The following is a 20,909-nucleotide window of genomic DNA, read 5'->3' on the forward strand; positions in this document are numbered from 1 at the left end:
ACTAAAAAAACATATACACGGTGATGGTTAAATTATATGAGTATTTTCTACTCAGATGGTAATGCCACTACTTCCTTACTTTTATGACAAAGTTACCACATAGTAATACAGGTTTATATTGTTTATAATTACTTTTAATATAAATTAATAAGATTCAGTAAAACACACTCTCGAGATTATAGATAAAAACTCAGTTGGATCTCATTTGTCAGAATGAAAAGAAATGTGTGTTTATCTAAGTTAAGACGTTATAATTGAGAACTATGTGAGTCTTTATGTAAACGGAAAGCAATTATTTTTATGATATTATATTAATGAAATACAACAATTTTTTTGGAAGATACTGAATCCAAGGGTAACAAAAAAATTGTAAACACAAATGTTCCTTTTTTAAACATGTATTTCTATACTTTCTCACGTCTTGCAATCGATTCAGCTTATTTACATGGCGACAACAATGTAATTTTATGGAACATAATTTGCAGGAGAATGGTGTGTGTTGTCTTGCGATTGCTTCTTTCCTTTTGCCAATGATTGACTTTCTGCGGCTGATTTCCCGCGACGGATGTGCTGCAGTTTTCGTCGCCGGTGAGTGCAACGCTTGCATGCAAACGCTTCTATTTCCTGTAGCCTAGCTTGCGTAGGGCTTTCAAGTCCACGTCACCGTAATAGTCTTTGCTGAGAAATGCATGAAAATATTCCATGTGACTTGATCGTAACGTATGATTATCTTGAGATTTACCGTCTTTGAAGTACGATTTCAATAAAAATTTTTTATGTGAGTCTTTCGCGTGAAACTATACATTGATTTGTTATCTTTTATTTGATCGAGTCTGAGTAATTCTAGAAGTCGCAGAATTAATCATCATATTTAAAAAAAAACTAATTTCGCAAAAAGAAAGAAAAAAAATAACGGTCTTAATTAATTTTAGCTAATTTGATTGACGTTTTTAATTTGATTCCTAATTTTCCGCTTCATGCAATATCGTGCGTGATTTTGTAAATTTTAATTTTGCAATTATATTTTTTTATTAAAGCAGATATTTTTTATTAAAGCAGATATTTTTTATTAAAGCAGATAAAAATATTCGTGATTAGTTAAAGTTGAAATACAATATATACATGAGACATTATATACATCTGATACAAACAAGGTTCTTTCATGAAATATAATGTACATTTCCTTCAAATGATGCTTCAGTTATAATCATAGTTGATTCGATATATACAGATTCGATGCATGCCAATTTTTAAGCTTAAATTAAGATTTTCAGGCTGTGATTGATATATGATATGTATACATATATATTACATACGTTACGATTAAATTATGTACATCATTAGGTAATAGTTTCATGCAATAAATGACTACACAGAGAATGTGCTAAAAAACCATTAAATATATTAAAAATTACAAATAGATAAATGTGTCAATGATTGATAAAAGTGGATTAGGAAATATAGGGATTTATAGGGCAAATAGATAGAAAAATTGTTTATATTCTCACCACACGTTTAATATCAAATGTGGCTATCTAATTTTTTTCTGATACATATGATACATAATGCAGCATTAGCATTAAATAAATAGCTTTTAGAATTCCGTTTAATTTTAATATTAATATAATTAGATCTTAGAACCAAATTATTTTAATATTATATAAAGAGCTAGGTCATAGAATTATATATTATAAATAAAATTTTAACATTAACATCAAATATGTGGTGAAAATACAAGTCGAAGTCTTCCAAGAATTTTCTCTTTTTTATTTAATGAAGTTTTCATCTTACTTAAAGATACACGACAAACCGGTCGATTTTGCTTACTTAGTAGTAATTATTAGAGTTGAAAAGATTTCTAAACTGTATAGATCACACATATGGATCACATCGTGGATTGCTAACTACGCGAATCTGATAAATTTCAATGTCATACACAATGTAATTGATGTTTTTCCACTTTTCTTTATTATCGTGTGTCTCATTCAGGAATTAAAATCTGTGTAATTTCGTTAAATTTAGTTTTTTGAGTTGTCTTCTATCGAGAACAATTTTTACAAAATCCATGCAAGTTTTGCAACAATAATAATTTTCAGGAAACACGTTTTATCGATCATCTTTATATAATTATATATATTATAATATATTTAAAGAAAAATTAATACTATGTACATTAATTAAAATATATCAGTACAATGACAAGATGATCGTAAAAATAATCAAATATATAATATTTATATATTTTTAGGAAATTTATAATTTTGCAAAAATGACCCTCAATTGTTGCGTTTTCATGCGAAATTACAAGTTTTTAATTCCTATTCTCACTTTAATGAAAAAAAAAAAGGAAAAAAAGACAGAAGAAAGATAGATTAGGAATAGTTCAGAGTATGTGGATAGATTAGAAACAGTTGAGAGGATTAATTTTTTATTTATTATATAAAAGAGAAATTGATCAAAAGAAATCGCCGATGAGGCGTCACAATTTACATAAATTTTGTGGAAGATCAATTTTTTGAGCATTTGTCAGGAAATTTTCCGAGAAATTTTATGCTGTATCAATGTTAATTATTATCAATTAAACATTGTATCAGCAGCAATGAAAAATTTAAATTTAGTCTTGTTAAACCTAAGGGGAATTCTTAAATATTATAAACTATAATTAATTCTGTGCATATTAGAAAATTATAACAGAATAATTATATTAATTTTTTGAGACATTTTGTCAGTTTTTCAGAAATTTGTTCTGATAGGTAAAATTACATTATTAGATTTTTAATAGCGATCACTCGTATTACTATATTGCAAAATGTAACATACAAGTTATTTTACGAAGAATTTTAAGTGAATTCTCGAAATTTGCAATTACTCGTCACATTAATTTATCATGTATCCCTTCTATAATTATAGAAAAAAAATATTGTAAGACAATTATATGATGACGTGTAATTAGGGCGACGAGAGAGAATATTTATAACAGCTCGATCGCGCATTTCTTGTCCTCTCAGAATCTCGCGGGATTTGCTTTGAGATTTCGCTTCGAGATCGATCCTTGTGGGCCGCTGTTTACTTCTTCTCCGGAGAAATCTTTATGTAATCAGGACTGCATTTTTTCAATTGTGTATGTGTATGCGAATGTATGTTTATGCGTGATAAAAGGAGAGAAAAAAAAGAAGTGAAAATTATAGAAGAAATAAGAGAAGGATATGAAACAGTAACAAAAATAAAGAGAGAAGATCAGATATAAAAAGAGGAACAGGAAGGAAGAAATTGACCTTGATATAATTTATTGGCATAAAATCGATAGATTTATCTATAAATTTAAATAAATTTATCTATAAATTTAAATAAATCAAAGAGCATTATATAGAAGATACAGAAGATATAAAAGGATTTCAATAAGTTTACCAATATTTTTATTATTGAATCATAGAGGATTAAAATAAAATTATAAACTTAAAAAAAAATTAAATTTTTTATTTAGGATTTTTTTTATTATACGTTTAATATTTTATATTTTATTAAAAGATGAAACATAATTCTTTTTCTGAATTTTTAAGCATATAAATATGACTCTCAGAATTATATTATAATAAAAGATCACTGTTTATTGTAAAAAGGAGTGCTATTTTAATTTATGACCTAGATTTCATACCAATAACTTGCGTTAAGCAATAAAATTCGATAAAGTTAAATGATAGCAACAAAGAGAGAGAGAGAGAGAGAGAGAGAGAGAGAGAGAGAAGAGAGAATGTATGAAGAGAAAAAGAGAAATAGTAAGAAAAAGAGAAACAGAAAGAAATAGAAAGGAAAAGAAGGTGCGAAAAAATGAAGGGATGGAAGGAGAAAGAGCGAGGTAAATCAGGATTTATTCCTGGATAGGTGAGGGCCTCGTGGGCCCTCCTACTGTTGTGGGTCTGGGTTTGAGGGCCTGATTCGGCTTTCTGGGCTCACTCTGGATGCCGGCAAGCAGCTCGCTCTTCCGGATGCTCTTCAGATCCAGGTCACCATAGTAATCCTCACTGTGGAGCAAAACCGAGAAAAACCCGGAGTCAGGACATGCTCGGTGCGCACTACTGCGTACTGTTATTGCGTGCGCTTGCCGTTATTTTGCGGATGAGATGCACATGCGTATACACATAGAGTAGCCATTCTTGCAAGTAGTCATGAAAATTTGCAAATTACGATAAATGTCTTAGAATTATCGTCGTTTCTTTCTTTTTTAAAATATTATGGAACGTAGCAAGAAAAATCTTTTCTTGTCACCTTGTTTAAGTGTATGTACACATGTGCAAATTTTCATGATTAAATGTCTAGTACTTCGATTTGTCGCGTAGATTGCCAGATTAGAGTCATATTGATATTAATTCTAATTTTGATTTAATATAAATTTTTTAAATAAATATAAGTAAAAAATTCTAGATAATATAAATTCTTTAAATAAATATAAGTAAAAAATTCTAGAAAGAAATAATTTTTATATATTTTTTTCTAGACAGTCTACGAATGGGGGCTGCTAATATTATAATACGATATTAGAACACTGAAATAGTTAACATATATGTTAGACACATGTTAGAAGATAATTGAAAAATATAATTACTAATATTAGTATTAATTAATGGACAATTATTTGCTAATTTACGATTAAGCACTCAATATTTGAGAGAAGAAGATCAACTTTTACAGACAGAAATTACTTCATGATGCGACTTTTCAATTTTTAAATGCACGATTTGTTGCATCAAATTTCCGTTATTATTTTTTACAGTAGTTACATAAAACGTCATTAACTATCGCGAAAGTATGCTGTAACGCGAATATCTTCTTAATTACACATTATCCGCGAATGCAATTTCTTCTCGAAAGTCCTTAAACACGACTTCATTCAAGATAGCTCGATGTTTTCATCAGATGACTGTAATTACTGAGATAATCGAATTTGAACATTTTTATAACACGCCCACAATTATTTGTTACACAATGCATCGTTAACGTCATTTTCGCACTTTTATAGCATACATTTCTCCGCAGATTGCTCTATTAATTTCATAGTCATTTAATTCAGTCTTTGTTTTGACATAAAAACAATATGGCGGAAAATTTTTCACAAGATAATTTAGAAGTACAAAAAGTTGGTTGAAAACTTATAAATGGAAATATTACAAGAGAAAAAGTTAAATAAATTAAAAAGAAAATTAAAAAAAATTCTTTATTGTACTCAAGAAAATTCTTTTTTTGAATTTTGCATACGTTTACAGAAAGAAATGTTGTTGTCTGAAGTATCTAAAAATTTAGTTAGATATTGGATACATATCTCAGAATAATTTTATTGAACCATTAAAATAATTATGTAGAGCTCAAACTGATTGTTAGAATGTCAAAACTTTTTGCAGCATTGTTCATCATACTTGAGGGATTTACGTTATTATTATTTGATAATCCAACAAAATAACTTTTAGATGTATCTAACTAAATTTTTTAATTTTAAAATTTTAACGACATCGTTCTTTCCGTGTATTTTAACTTTTTTTTTTGAAAATTTTGATGTCATTCAATTTAGAATTGCTTTTTTTGCATTGAGCTTTGCTCTTATAATTCTTACAGTGATCGTAATTTTTAAAGGAATGAGACTTTGAATTCTCTGATTCTTCTAATTGTCGTTTACTAACATTCATCACGGCGCAAAATTGAAAGTAAATTCTTATAGATATATTTATTCATTTCTGTTACATTTAACTACATGGTCTTAGATTAGAATTCAAATGATACCGTGTAATAATCATTTTGGAAATCGACTATGCTTGTGTTGGAATTAAATAATTTATAGAAAGAGAGCTCGTTTAAGCTGGAATAAGCATTATTGTTCTAACATTCTTCTATAATTCTACCTTCTTTGATATCCCATTTGATATCTTAAAAATTTACTTTTTTCCACTTTTTCAAAAATTTTTGATGCAATTTCGCAGTTTATTCCTGCACAATTGAAGATATAGCAATTTCGGGACAATTGCATTATGTGTATAAATTAAGGCTATACTCACCATCCGGGAACATCCTCGGGGTCCTCGCAAGCGCCGCTGCCGTCGGCATCGCCGATCTTGAAAACTGTGCCAATCGGGCAACCGTATTCCCTGGCGATGCCCTCAAGGCATATGTAGTACTTTCTGCAATCCTCCGGATGGGCGTGTCTGCTGAAGCTGCCGGATGCGCCGCTCACTTCTCCCGCAGCCGGACACGTGAAACCTCCGGCGACCTCTGCATAATGCAATAAATAGATATATAACACGAGCGACAGAGAAAGGCATCGTATTTCTTCGTAATTGCGATACTGATCAGTCTTGAGTTGGCAAACGAAAGCAGAATACGAGACATCTCACATCTTACATGCAAGAGGATATAAAATATAAGAGACGAAAAGATATATTTTAAAATTTTAATGTAATAGTTTCATTGATAAAAAGTTGTCGTATAAATATACATATACATAATGTAAAAGAAAAAATTATAATTTTTATTTTGTTTTTATGGGTAAAAGAAAAAGATAGAGTTGCTAGGGGGAAAAAATTGTAAAGTAAACGAGGCGAATAGAAAGGGAGTAGAAGAATTTGTGACAGTTATATGTCTCGAAGTAGAGAGGTGAGATTGACTGCACGTTTTATCCTATTATCTGCGTCAAATCGCCCGTGACAAATTCTTGCGTGACTGGATCGGAAATCTGTTCAAGTTTACGTTATAATATTCAATTCGATATCAGTGTTAGAGTAAAAATTGAAATATCGATTATGTTAAAAATATTATAACAATAAATATTAAGGATCTTCCATGATGAAAGAAACTAGGAATGAGAATCTGTAGGGATGAACTGATATAGCTGATGTTACATGATAAAAAAATGATTATCTTTGATGATTTGGACAATATGCTTGATTATGAAATTATTCTCGTTCGATTCGTTCTTCATCTGAATTGTTCTAACATTAATTATCCTCGGACATTAAGGAATTCATTGGACGATTTGTTTATGTAATTTGCATCTGAGCTTAAGAGGATCGTAAAGTAACAGAATTATCGACATTACAAGTAAAAAATATTCCGAATTGCTGTACAAATTGTAAAATTCTTTTACAAAATTAAAATATTCACAAAAAAAGAGAAATGGTTAATTTAACGAGAAAATCGAAAAAAAGTTAAAAAATTATAATAATATTATACTAAATGTAATTTTTAACTTTTTTCAATTTTTTCGTTACATTGTACGGCACCTCTTTATGCATATTTTAATGATAAAAGAATTTTACAATCTGTGCAGCCAATTCGGAATATTTTTTAAATCTGTAATGTTGATACAGAGAATACTGTCACTTTAGGATTAAGGTAGACTCGTGATCAGCGAAATCGATACCTTCGTTTCTGCATTCGGGAACCTGGTCGGCCCACATGCACACCCTAGCTTCACGGTCATAGGCCAGTCCGGGACTGCACTGATAACGGGAGGCCTCGCCATTCCAACAGTTCCAGAAGACATCACACTTCTTCTCATCAGGGAAGATGCCGTAGAGGCGGGCGCAGTGCGGCGTGTTGATAGGCGGTTCGAGCTGCGTGCGCTCGCCGCAGTCTACATTGTGCAGATAATCGCAGTTCTCGGTGAGGAACTTGTTGTCGCTGGCGTCAAATGCCAGACCGTTGCCGCACGTCTTCAGTTCCGCCACGTTGTTGTCGCATTTCCAATACTTGTCGCACGATATGTGATGAGGATAGAACCCGAAGTCATCCGGACATTTGAAGGACTCCTGGCCGTTCGTTCCTGAAATGATCAAGCAAAAATTGCATGTCGAGTTCGGCGTATTCTCGAGGTTCTTTGTATATATTAAATTTTGATTAATCAATACTCTAAAAACAAGTCGTAGTTTGTATCATAATCATACTTCTCTTAAAGATTAAGATACAATAGTAATTCTCTCTTAGAATAAATATACTTATTTTCGATTGTAGTGTCTACCGAAAATGCATAGTATATTTTTCTTTAAATTCGCGGATAAAATACATAAAAGATTATTTCTTCGTATTTCTATCTAGGAAATAAAAACATCCTACTTTCGTATCCATGTTTTGCCACGTCCAATTTCTTGGATCGTGGTTAAAAGTGACTCCACCTTTAGCTCGATAACACCGTTCTTCGTAGAAAATCGCAGGCTAAAATTAACTGCCGGTCATGAGAGAGCCTTCATTCCGGTTTCCTCTTTCTATTCTCCATTTTAACAGCAACAATCGCGAAAAAATAACTGTTCAGTAGCAGGAAACATCGACATTACGGAAGAATAAAATCGGGGGTGAATAGATAAAGCTCTCTTTGAGAAATACCGTGTATATATCGCGGTGTCCATGTTAATTGTGTTTAATTACGCCTGTTTCTTTTCACGCGCACGCGGCATAAGACGCCTGAATAAGTTAAAATGTCTTATGTAAGGGACTGTGCGGGACGGTAACTTTCGCCGGACGCTTTCACTTTGGGCCCGCGGCCAGGCCCCGGCCACAGCCGCTCGTGACTGGGCCCTCCCAGCATCCCGTTCACCCGGTTCGCATTGCAAGCCTCAGTGCGAGTCTGTATACGAATGCGTCTGCGTGAAGTTGTGTTCACTTTCGTTTTCCAAGGGACCGGTCTCGCCACTGAAAGCGACTTCGAAATATTCGTCAGTCAGGGGACCGCAGACAAGGCCCCCTCTCGCCCCATCCCAGTTTCATTCGATTTGTTTTGTAAAATATGCGGTATTAGGTCGTTATATAATTACTTGTTTAAAATATGTAATAGTTATATAAAATATACCGATTTACATGTTAAAATGATTTGCATATTAAAAATCGAAATTCTTCAATTAGACGAGGATTGATAATATGTTCCATTACATTGAAGATGACACCGAGTTTGTTCTATTATAATAAAGCCAAGAAATTCAATATAAATAAAAAAAATGTTCAAAAATGTGTGTATAAAAAAATATAAATTTTCTGAGAACATTTTTAAAAAATTATTTCTTAATTTATCTTTTCAGTTCATTTTCCGTTTCTACCATATGTTTTTTCTCTTTCTCTCTCTTTACTCTCTCTTTTTTTCTATGATATTAGCTAAGATAGTTTCATTATAAATGTTTTATGTGAGAGCTTAATGTACGATACGTAATAATCAATTATATACTTCAGTTATTAAATATTTCATCACATACATTTACATGAAATGTAATGAGAGAAAATTTCAGTTTTATGAAAGAACATTTCTAACATATAAGATTTTAATACAAGTTTCTTCATAATATCACGTTTTCACTGAAGGATTACGTATAATTTTTCTCTTAATAATTGTCCAACTTAATTAACCTTTACATATAGAAATTCGTATTATTTTACGTATAGATCTGTGGAATTTATATATAGTAACTTTCTAATTATAATAAATATTGGAATTAAAAAAAATTTTTTTGCATCAAACTCAGTTTCTTGACACATTTGATTTTTACTTATGGAAAATTGATATTGAAAATTTGATATTAATTTATATTATCAAGGAAATTTTATAAATAATTTTTGCCGTGATATTAATCATATCCTTGAATTTTCTTTTAGCAAGAAAGGAACAAAAAGGAGGGTCAAGATCTAGGCCAAGGTTATGCCGCGATGGCAAGAAAGCGTGGAAAATTTTTTAGACCGGGGGCGATTTTTAATTATTAATTAACTGCTTAATTAATGTGGAGAAACTTTTCGATGCAGTCAAAACGTGTTTTCAAGTTTAATATGGAATACATATTTTGTCAAAAAAATTATAGTATTATTTAATTCATATAAAGAGAACTCTAAATAATTTGTTTAAAATATTTTGAGAGATATTGATATATCGGTATTTTTTATATATATTGTGATAGATATTGATACAATTATTTTAGAAAATATATTTTTATTAGGTTTTGTGAAGAATAGAACTATAATTATGAGCATACAATCATGATTGCGCAACTTGATTAAATCATTAAATTATTAAATATCTAAATATATAATTGCGTTTTATTTCTTGTGTTTTTAAGAAATATAGAAACAAAAATATATAAACAAAGAGTAGTCTTATTATTTATTTAATATAATTATAATGAATTAGAATAAAAAAAACATTTTTATGACTAGACAATTTTAATTTTGACACACTTGAAGATATATTATTTTAGCTTTAAAGGTGGCATTCACATACAACTTTTATATTTTTCAATCTTTTAAGACTATATAAGTCTTTTTGTTTGTTTTTTTAAATATGCATCGATATCGTTGATTTAAATGATAAATTTGATTATAGGGAAATAAAATAATGATAAATTAATAATTAATGAGTAATGATTTAAGTTAATAAATTACGTTAAAGAAACTAAAAGGAAGGCAGGGAGAAGGAAATAGAGAGAGAGAGAGAGAGAGAGAGAGAGAGAGAGAGAGAGAGAGAGAAAGAAATATCATTCGTAAATCGAAAACTTGCACATGCAACCGCCCGAACATGAATCGAACGATCGCGGTTTCGGAAAAGTTTCCAAAGATTATTTCTGCGAGTCCTTTGATGCAGCGCAGAACTCGGTCCCGATTATATCCTGCTCTCGACGCACGTAGGACGCACTGCTCTACTCTACCACACGCGTATATTTCACACACTAAACGATGCAGTCTCCACTTTCTTATTGTTCGATGAGTATTGCGTCTCACTCGCGATCTTTCGTATTTAACCGGCCCATCTTAACTTCACCACCCTTAACTTAATCCCCCCCGATGGTGGTTGGTCTGTATTTACGTACCGGCGATCAGTATGGCGGCTATCACGAAGTACGTCCTCATGGTTCAACGAAAAAGTTGACTGTGTGACACGGAGGCAAACGAAAAATTAACAGAAAAAAAATTCTACAGGCACTTTTAAGGACACCGCCTCCGCTGCGTCGAGAGATAGAACTCTATGTTTGGACTCTGTCGTTCACCACCTTTATATAAGTCATTGGTCACGTGTCATAGGTCCCTCTCCCCCTTCTTTTTATCGCTACCACCTCCTCCTTCGGACACTTCGAGAAGAGGTGCACCTCTCTACTTTTCTCATATTTCTCTGTCTCTCTCCCTCCCTCCTCTCTCTCTCTCTCTCCTCTCTCTTTTTCTCGTCTCTCACTTTGAGACTTTCTGTCTTTCTTTCCTTTTATAATGATATCCCTCTTTTTCATCTCTCTATTTCTCACTCTCTTCCTCTTTTTCTGTATTATAAAGCAGATTTGTAAAACGAAATATCACAATGAGTGTATTCAATATATTTCCATTCTGATCAATCTTAACTATCTTGTTCAAATTCTTGAATGAATGAAATTGCCATATAAAAAAAAGTAATAATGATAATTCCCAAGGAAATAGATTTTTTTAATTCGATAAAAACATATTTTATATATAATATGAAACAATCTATAAAATTGAATAAGAACTTATTTTATTTTTAATTTAAACTGAAGTTTCAGAGAACCGATTCACAGTTTCTTTTATTTGACGCCCTAGCTGTAATATCGAATCTATTACTGAAATAAATTCTCCTTTCCTTTCTCCTGGAAATATCGTTCGAAGTTTCTCGACATCTGTCCTTTCGCTGGTGAATCCTCAAATCGTTGAAATAACTTTCAGTTCTTAATGTCTATAGGCGAATTTTTTTCCTATCCGCATTATCTGCCGCCAGCTGTGGGATCACTTAGGTTTAAGTGTTTAGTTGATTTTTGCATCGATTACATCGAATATATATAAAAATAACGTTTCGCGATTTTTAATAAACTTTATTCTTCTCGAGATTTCTTTTTGTGCGAAAAAAAAGAGATCGACCACGGTTGTTTTTTTTTTTTTTAATGAAAGGAAGGTGAAGTCGAAAACTTTTTGTTTGTTTCGCGGTCATAAAATATCGTTTTAGTCTGAATTTTTATTTCCTGAGAGAAAGATTACAGAGATTTATCTTGAGATATATCACATTTATATTAATATTCCAGAGAATCTTCGAAAAACCTTTTTGTACACTAATTTAAGAGGTCTAGGTCGTTATTTACAGGAACGAAGCAGCAAAGAATTTTATTTTTATACGTAATATGTGTTAATTATCTGTGAAGACAGTGGGGGACGCGTTTGCATACATTGATAAATTCGTCGAAATGCTTTCGTATTCGTACGCAGTTGCCGACTGACCATGGTCGTGCGATTTGCAAAATACCGCGCGGTCGGCGTGGCTATAATAATAATTATATATACGCGGCTGTGATACGTGGCTACAATGATAATCGTAAGGTCACGGCAGTCTGCGGCGCGATACAAAATAACGGGGTAGAGACGAAGGTCGTGCGTCGTGCTCCCAGTCGCGTGAGTCATCCCACCAAGACACCACCCTCTTCAGGATCTCGTTCGAGGCGGCGCGATGTATAAGTCCGTTATAAGGTGCACAGTCGTCCGATTATACTCTCTTAGGCCCAGTTTCACAACTGACGGTTAACTCTTAACTGAGGTTCAACTTATTCATTATCTCTTTTCAATTCTAGAATTGGAAAAAGTTGAGAAATAAGTTGAACCTCGGTTAAGAGTTAACCGTGAGTTGTGAAACTGGGCCTTAATGCTTTTCAGATACTACTGTATTGATATATAAATTACATAGATACTAGGCGAAGCATTTTTTTGAAAGAATTCTTGATTAGAGCTAATATTGTTAAAAGTGTATTAATTTTATAAAAAGATAAATGAATTACACCATTTAACAAAAAGTTACTTTTTTCTCTCTGAAATGCCATGTTAGATATCCTGAAATTTTTTTGTGCTGACTAATTAACCTGTAGAAGACCGGAGGCCCCTTTAGGGACTCGAACAGTGGCGCTGTCTTTTTTGCCACTCAACCCCATGACATTGACAAAAAAGTTCTAGCCCTTTAAATAAAAAAGTCGATCAAAAACATGCCGGTCCTCAGAAGATTAAACAATAAATATATATAAAAAAAAAATATATATATATGTATAAATAAATCTTTTTCATTGAAAGTAAGGTGTACATGTTTAGATGTTTTCGTCACAATTGGTATATAATCATTCCCGCCAAGACAGGAGTAAAAGTTTGGAATTTACATTAACATTGCGTGCACGAAAGTAGAAATTCATCCACATTCAACTCTCCTTTTTGCTTGGTTATACCTTCTTGGTTAAATCTAGTTTTCCTTTCTTAAATAAATATTATCATTTTTAAACTCTTTTTATGTTTTGTACTTCTCATTGTCTTAAAATGTTATCGTAAAATTAAAATTCAGTTTCTGCGCATGCATCTTGTAATATATTGATACGATATCTTTTCTTTGCAAATTATGATGAAGTATCACATGTTCTATTTTTAAATTGTCGTGAACATTAATGATCATTAAAAGGTTGCCCTTTAAAAGAAATGAAAAGAAACGGAACGTTAAAACTCTCAAAATCGAGAACGATTAATCTTAATTAAAAATGAGTTATGCTGCACAAAAACTGTCTATATATTCCATAGAAAAAAAACACTACAAATTTAATTTACGATCCTTTTATGTGAATTTAATTCACAAATATAGTTTTCAAGAAAAACAAATTAAATACAGCAACACAAAAAATGCAAAATATCACGAAAATAGCGCGTAATTAAATAGAATTCAACCTGTTTTTCTTCGTATCGTTGTTTCCTTGGTGAAATTGATTCATGTTCTTTATACAGATTCAAAAATGAAAAGAAACTAAACGTTAAAACTCCGAAAGTCGAGAACGATTAATCTTAATTAAAAATGAGTTATGCTGCACAAGAACTGTCTATATATTCCAAAGAAAAAAAAACACTACAAATTTAATTTATGATTTTTTTATGCGAATTTAATTCACACAAATATAGTTTTCAAGAAAAACAAATTAAATGATACGGCAACACAGAAAATGCAAAATGTCACGAAAATAGCGCGTAATTAAATAGAATTCGACCCGTTTTTCTTCGTGTCGTTGTTTCCTTAGTGAGATTGATTCATGTTCTTTATACAGATTCAAAAATCGCTTTAATGTATCTTGATATAATCACAATGAATTGGTTTCTAAAATTGATCCAGTTTAAAATCAAAATGGCACTAGAATTTTCCCTTTTCATTCCTAAATAATTCCTGTATTTCCCAATCATGGAGTACTTTTCATTTAAATATTTTTTAATTTATTCACAATTACTTTTTTCATCATTTTTATAAAATATTACGATTATTAATATTTTTAATATTTTTTTAGAGGGTTTATATTTTTTCATATTTCTTATTACGGACGTTACACTTCACAACTACAAATATAAGAAATTTTCAATAAGATTTCATTCAGAAATTTTCAATAAGTTTTCATTTCCTGGAAGGTGTAAAAATGTACTTACGTCATTTAGAAACTACGGATTATGTTTTCTATGTTTACTGATTACAATCTTCTCGGTAGCGATAGAATAATTCATGTAAGATATCGTGATTGAAGATATAATTGCTAACGAAAATTTCAGATGGTGTATTCATTATTTATATATATGATATATTTTTTAATATTGACGTTTTTAGAGTTTATACAAAATCGGATTTTCTTCATCGGAGTTTTTTCAACTTAGACATTATGAGAATTAGTTTTTATAATATTGCGAAAGGTCGCATATCGATCAATCAGATCACGCCGTATCGACTTACTCATACCATCCGTTTACATTTCCAATGGCTGTTACGATTCGTCACGTAAGAAAGTTGCACGGGTTTTGCAACGCATTTCGCCATTTCTCGCGATAGCGGACGAGTTATTTCGTCATATAGGAAAGTCTTAAGAGATCGGAAGGAAGGAATTAGAAAAAAGTTGAAATGTAGAAAATAAAAGTAATAATAATAATTTTTGTTTGCTATTATGCAACATTAATTAGCTAAGATACAAAGGGGCTAAAAACGAAATAGAATAATATGAAGCGAAAAAATCATCATAATTTTGTGATATTTAGAGTCAGATCAAAGGGTAATTGTGATGGAAAAATGCAAAGTTGGAATTTAACAACGTTCCATTTTCTTAATTTTTATTATTTATATTTTTGTATGAATAATTATTTTAAAGCTTCTATTATTAATAGGAAAATATAAGTAATCGAAATTATTTTTTGTTTACGTATAAAAACAAATTTTCTTCTGCTTCATAATTATCTTATATCGCGGAATAATATATCACGGTCTAAGGGGTGATTGCGATAATGACGATTATTGAGATATAAATCAAATCTATTTATCGGAAATAAATAAAAAATATTAATGATAATTTTATTAATAAAAAAATAAAATTACCTTGCCCTCACTTTGACAACTCCATCCAAGGTTAAATCAATGGGACCATCTTATGTCCTCCTCGATGTCACATAACTTTTGTCTGCAACTTTTTTTCATCCTACTATATATCATATTCTCGAGATATATTAGTATGTCATTTAAAAATATTAAAATGAAACCTTCTGTATATTTATTTAAAAAAGTTTTGTATAGAACATTTAATGTGATTCAACTTTATTTACGTCCTATATCATAGTGATATATTGTTATATGCGTCTATTCAGCGGTCATCTGGCCCTTGTGTAAACAATTCCCTTCTTATACCACACATTGTTCGCCTCAAGCCAGGCAATGAAGCGACCCAACAAGCGTAATTCTTCAATGTGATTCTTCGGTAGTTTTTCCAGTTTTTTCCTAATAACCCGATACGAACATTGGAACGATTACATGTTACGAATGTGTATAATGAAGCAGGTGAAATTTTTCTTTTCAATTCTCGTGATATAGTTAATCAAATTGAATACAATTTTTCTATCGCATACATTGTATCATCATCTTTATACTTTTTTAATACTTTAATAATACCCACATGAAAAATATTTATAAGATGGCCACGAGTTGGTTTCATGATTCATAATATATTATACTTGTCACTGACAAACAGCAGGGCCAAAACTAAAGACACACAGAAAAACTTAAGAAGTAAGACATAAGCTGAGGAAAATAACATGTTTGATTTGTTTTACATTATATGACTTACAGTGATTGGTTAATTTGACTATTTTAATGTTTTTCGACTGTGAGGAATCTGCTTATTTAATTAAAAATTCTATTTTATTACGCGAACATTTATGTACGTTTTTCATGTTCTTTGTCGAATATTATGTCATTCTAAATTGACGGTCAATGGAAGTACTCTCTTGAGATTCCTTTAGAACGAGAATCGGTGTTTCGTGTTGAGACCAAGGACGATTTCGATCCAAGGCAGACATGCATGTTAATGCAGGACACTTTCGACGACGATGACGACGACGACGACGACCAACGGAACTTTCTCGCTCCGTTTAATCCAGTTTCTCGAATAAAATCGCATTGCCACCGAGTGAGGTAATGAGCATGCGCGAGATTTATAAACGTGCCCACAATGAATAGTTACTGTCTATTGAATCTAAGTAACAGACTATACACACGCGGCTTTTGCGTGTTTCTCTTATCAAAGTGACTATTTCAACTTTTGTGTCTTATGATAAAATACGGTGATTGAGAAATAAAAATATTAATGGTAATAATGAAATAATACGTGACAATAAAATAAATTTCATGACATATGAAAAAAATATTTTATATTGATACTATTATTTTTTAACATATTATAATAAATGTATTAAATAATAACATAATGATTATAAACACACATTAGTAAATTTTTGAATTTCAATTTATTATCAAAGTTCAATTATCATCGGATTTATCATTGTTTAACATCGTTCCATCTTACCGTTCGAAAAATTTCATTTGATCGCCAGTTAAAACTAAAAATGTCGATAATATGTGACGCATTTACCATATGTGCATTTCATGCATTTCTCAAACGCGTTATCATCACAGGTACTTCCGGTAAAAGCGATTTGATTTCCAGTCGTCCGAGCGAGTTTTCGCAGCGCCGGTGATAACTTTCACGTCCTATGCGGATCGTAGATAGTATTATATTCCAAGTTAACGATCAGTTGCTTCGCTTCAGCCGAAGACATTTTCATGTCGAGCGCATTTCGTTAACTTGAACTTCTTTCGCACTTTCCGCTATGGCATCGATTGGCAATAATTATTATTATAAATTTTTATTCTGTATTCTCTTCCAACATTTTTTACACTGCATTCCTAGGCTGTATTCCAAAATTGACTGCCAGTACTGAAAATCTATAGTGCATATAACGTAAGCTGTAGCATTTTCAGTGCTGGCAGTACATTTGGAACACAGCCCTAGTCTAATCGGTTCTGTGTTTTTCGAATGTTTTTGGGCTCTAAAAAATCTACATTCAACATTATTTTATTTTACAATGACCCGAAACGTTTTTTTCTTTCACTTTTCTTGTACGTGTTCGAATTTGAGGCAGAATGATTTGAAATTGAAAATTCGCCTGGGTCTTCAAAGCGCTGGTTAGACTATGGAAGATTACTTGATTCACTTAGACTCCATTAGACTTTTTAATTTTTCTATTGAATTAATTTTTTACCTCAATATTTCTTAAGAAAAAATTCTGAAGAACGAAGAATATAAAACGTGCGTTTCTTGAAGTGATGAAAGAAATACTGCGCGATGTCTACGTTTTGAATGAAATGCGAGGCACATTTATTGACGTCGACGGAAAGGAAACTTTTCGAGACAACGAAAAAGGTGAACCCTCTGCCGGATAACGGTAACATTGCGTCGTATTTGATGCATTATTGCGGTATACTGATCGGCATTACGTGTTCAACATGCCAAGGATAATACGTGGTGATTAATATTCGGCTCCATCCGGCTTCTCTCCTTTTTTGAGCAAGACCCGTCGTCCTTCCGTAGGATTCTCCCGTTCCGATCGTCACATCTCTTTCATATTTCTTCCTGTCTTGCGAATTATCTCTCTCGTAGGAATTTTGCCGAAGGTCGAGATTTTTCTCATAGCAATCGAGTTCCGTAGTAGAACGGGACATTTAATATATAATGGAAGTAAAAATACCATGAAGAGAAACTTAATTCGGAAACTGATTAAGTTGTTTACCTCGATGATAAATTATTCAACGTATTTACGAAACAGCTTTTTTACGACTATCAATTTTTGTTTCTAAAATTTATCAAAATATTTTTTTCACAAATGTATGTAACTTTGCACTCTTATATCATATTTTATTACATGTTTCTCTTTCATAATTATATCGTATACTTCGTCTAATATATTTTTTGAAATACAATGTTTCTTGCATTTTGTGAAATGATATATAAATAAGGATTAACAGGACGATAAATCAGCGTAACTTTCATAAGACGAAATATGGCTTGTTCTCTCGGCATATTTCGCGGCTTTTTTCTTTGGTAATGTGGCGTGAAATTTAATTTCCGAACATTCATCCTTTCCTATTAGCGATTTCGCACTCGGTGCGTCGGCAGCTTCTGGCAACACGTTGAGGTAACATCTCCTTGACGACTTGCATAATAGCGTTATTGCGGAGGAGGAGAAGATGGACGATTGTACGCCGCTGGCCGTTTTGCCGACTTTGCGATTTTATCTGTCGGCATCTGCCGAGGTATATCTATCGTGCATGCGAGAGTGAAAGTGAGGCGCTCCTCACTTTCGACGGATCCTCCGCAGCATCCGCGCTTGTACCCGCGCGTACCGTCTCCGCAAGATCGCGTGATTCGCGGACGATGACACGTCCGGGAGACGATCTAACGAAACACTTTAGGATGATATCCTAAAGTGGCGGAAGACTTATCAGTAGAAGAGATTGATACGAATTATATTATGAAATATTCGAAATAAATAACGCGGAAAAATTGAAAAGTTGATTTTTACTAATAAAGTTAAATCAATAGGTAATCTAAAATAATAATTTAAATTGTAATTAGAAAATTATCAACTAATTTTGGTTGGCAAAATTTATATCGAAATAAAGTCTCAACTTTCTTCTGAGATCTTACAGTTTGCTTTGTAGTAAAAAATTTTAGCTAAGGATTTCTAAAGAAATGTATAAAGCAATAGGTTCGATCAGTTGAACTTTATCGTTTGCAGACGTGAACTTTAACAAATATATGTGTTGTTCCATGCGGAGACAAACTGGTTAATTTAAATATTTGATTTTTTAGACATTTATAAATTCCGAGAATATTGTTTTATGTATACAAGGAACTTTATATGAAATTGATCTTGCATTTTGAAGTCGCATAATTTCTCCTTTTACAAATAACATAATTATGACTAATGGAATAGTTATATCAAAATTTACAAATTTATGTTTTTAGAACGAAAGACTTGCATGCGTAAAAAGTAATACAAAGTTAATACTATAATAAAATTTATTATTAAAGATTATACATTTTTATTATAAGTAAAACATACTTGAAAGATTATATTAAATATTTTCAGTTCTTGATTACGTACTATAAATTTCAATATTTAACTTTTGAGTAGCATTCAAAATATTTTTTTAAGAATAAGATAGAGTTGCTTCCGTTGATTCAGGAAAAACTTTATTTACGTTTACGCATTTTTCGATATTGGAAGGAGATTCTTATACGATCTCTAGAAGAAATTTTATAATTGCTTATACTTATTTTAATTTATGAAAAATTAATCGAGTCTTTTCGCAATGATCGATTATGCGTTGCATTAAGTCGACGTCTAAAAAGAGCTCGTCGGATGGATCGCGGAGGAATCACCAACGAGGCGGCGTGGGAGGTGAAAAAAAGCACAGGTGGAGAAGAGTGCCGCAAGAGGTTGTTGACACCTTCCTCGCACATAGACACCTTCCTCCAGGCATTTTGTCCCTCAGCGTCGCGGTACGTGCGTGATGCACCGCGAATGCCAATTAGTCGGCTGGTCGGCTGCTCCTCCTTACACGCGCGCGACTTGCATTCCCTATTTCGCATTTCCTTCGCGATTCGCGACGGGCATAAGGAGATCGGGCCGAGAGATTGCCCACAGATGAAATTTCAATGAAAAGTGTCAGCCGTGCCGCGCCGCTCGGCTCTGTGAAGGTAGCACGACATTTTATTAATATAAAAAGAAATATAATGACAGTTCTAGTACTTAGAGGCCGAAACTATCGCTAAAATCTAAGAAGTAGTAATGTTTAACGTTTTCTTACACTTTGAAGGGGGAGTGTCATGTAGATTTGTGAAATTAGCGCGTCATACTTTTAATTTAGTATTTTTAGTATAAAACAAGTGGAACTTTTTTTTATTTTTATAAAATACTGTGTGTAGAATTACGAAAAGTTCTAGAACTGTCATTATTTTTTTTATTTTAAGAGAATGTCTTGCTAACTTTACAAATCCGCTACGCTTTTCAAGAAGCCTTTGTTCAAATATGGTATATTAGAAAATAAGCCAATTATAGGAGTAACATGGAATTGATTCCTAAATCAAAATTTTACTAAAAATTTTACGAGTTAAAATTTTATGAGAAAAATGTATACTCTCTAAATTCTTTGGAGTTGAATCTTACTCTAGAAAGTGAAAACTGATCTAATCTTGATAAAGAAAGGTATAGTTTTCAAGCTTTAAGAGTAACATTTCATTCTTTAGAGTGAGATTCACTCTTAAAAGTTTTAGAGAGAATTATTGTGATTAATTATTATGTTTAATATAAAAGATTAATTTCTTTCTTTTTACCAACGGCCAGAAATATGGAGTACATTAGCTTCACTCTAAAGAAAGTACGATATACGATTTCGAATTCAGCCAGATGTTCGTGTTCTTCTGTCCATCCACCGTTTCTCTTTCGCATAGATTCACGACTCTTTTATTCTGTGACGTGCTCTTGAGAGCACTTTTCCCTTTTCCTCGACGCGTTACGAC

General features: G+C 31.9%; 1 protein-coding gene and 1 long non-coding RNA gene across 3 annotated transcripts; one reads left to right on the forward strand and one right to left on the reverse strand.

Moving 5' to 3' along the window:
• Positions 1-427: 427 nt before the first annotated feature.
• On the reverse strand, positions 428-10,989 carry Gasp (Chitin binding Peritrophin-A domain-containing protein Gasp). Of its 2 annotated transcripts, none has more exons than XM_018509684.1 (4): positions 10,824-10,989; positions 7,406-7,807; positions 6,045-6,258; positions 428-678 (listed from the first exon to the last, which is right to left on the reverse strand). In XM_018509684.1, the coding sequence occupies exons 1-4, from the start codon at positions 10,861-10,863 to the stop codon at positions 618-620; spliced, it is 717 nt and encodes a 238-aa protein (XP_018365186.1). In that variant the 5' UTR covers positions 10,864-10,989; the 3' UTR covers positions 428-617. The 2 variants fall into 2 exon arrangements, with proteins under 2 accessions (XP_018365186.1, XP_018365185.1); XM_018509683.1 differs by lacking the exon at positions 428-678 and adding an exon at positions 3,785-4,022 and having other exon boundaries at positions 10,824-10,988.
• Positions 2,378-19,058, forward strand: LOC108762608 (uncharacterized). Its single transcript, XR_001940177.1, has 3 exons — positions 2,378-2,822; positions 11,906-11,910; positions 19,046-19,058. It is a non-coding gene; the product is annotated as an uncharacterized LOC108762608 (long non-coding RNA).
• Positions 19,059-20,909: the final 1,851 nt, after the last annotated feature.

The sequence above is a fragment of the Trachymyrmex cornetzi genome, unplaced genomic scaffold (genome assembly GCF_001594075.2).
Source record: "Trachymyrmex cornetzi isolate Tcor2-1 unplaced genomic scaffold, Tcor1.1 scaffold309, whole genome shotgun sequence".
Lineage (NCBI taxonomy): Eukaryota > Metazoa > Arthropoda > Insecta > Hymenoptera > Formicidae > Trachymyrmex > Trachymyrmex cornetzi.

What these genes read in the sequence shown, in the direction of transcription:
- Gasp (XM_018509683.1), bottom strand. Translation starts at nt 10,863, where the DNA reads ATGAGGACGTACTTCGTGATAGCCGCCATACTGATCGCCG. An exon ending in AGCCGCCATACTGATCGCCG is followed by an intron (nt 7,808 to 10,823) that starts GTACGTAAATAC and finishes TGATCATTTCAG; the next exon opens with GAACGAACGGCCAGGAGTCC. An exon ending in CCCGAGGATGTTCCCGGATG is followed by an intron (nt 4,023 to 6,044) that starts GTGAGTATAGCC and finishes TTTGCTCCACAG; the next exon opens with TGAGGATTACTATGGTGACC.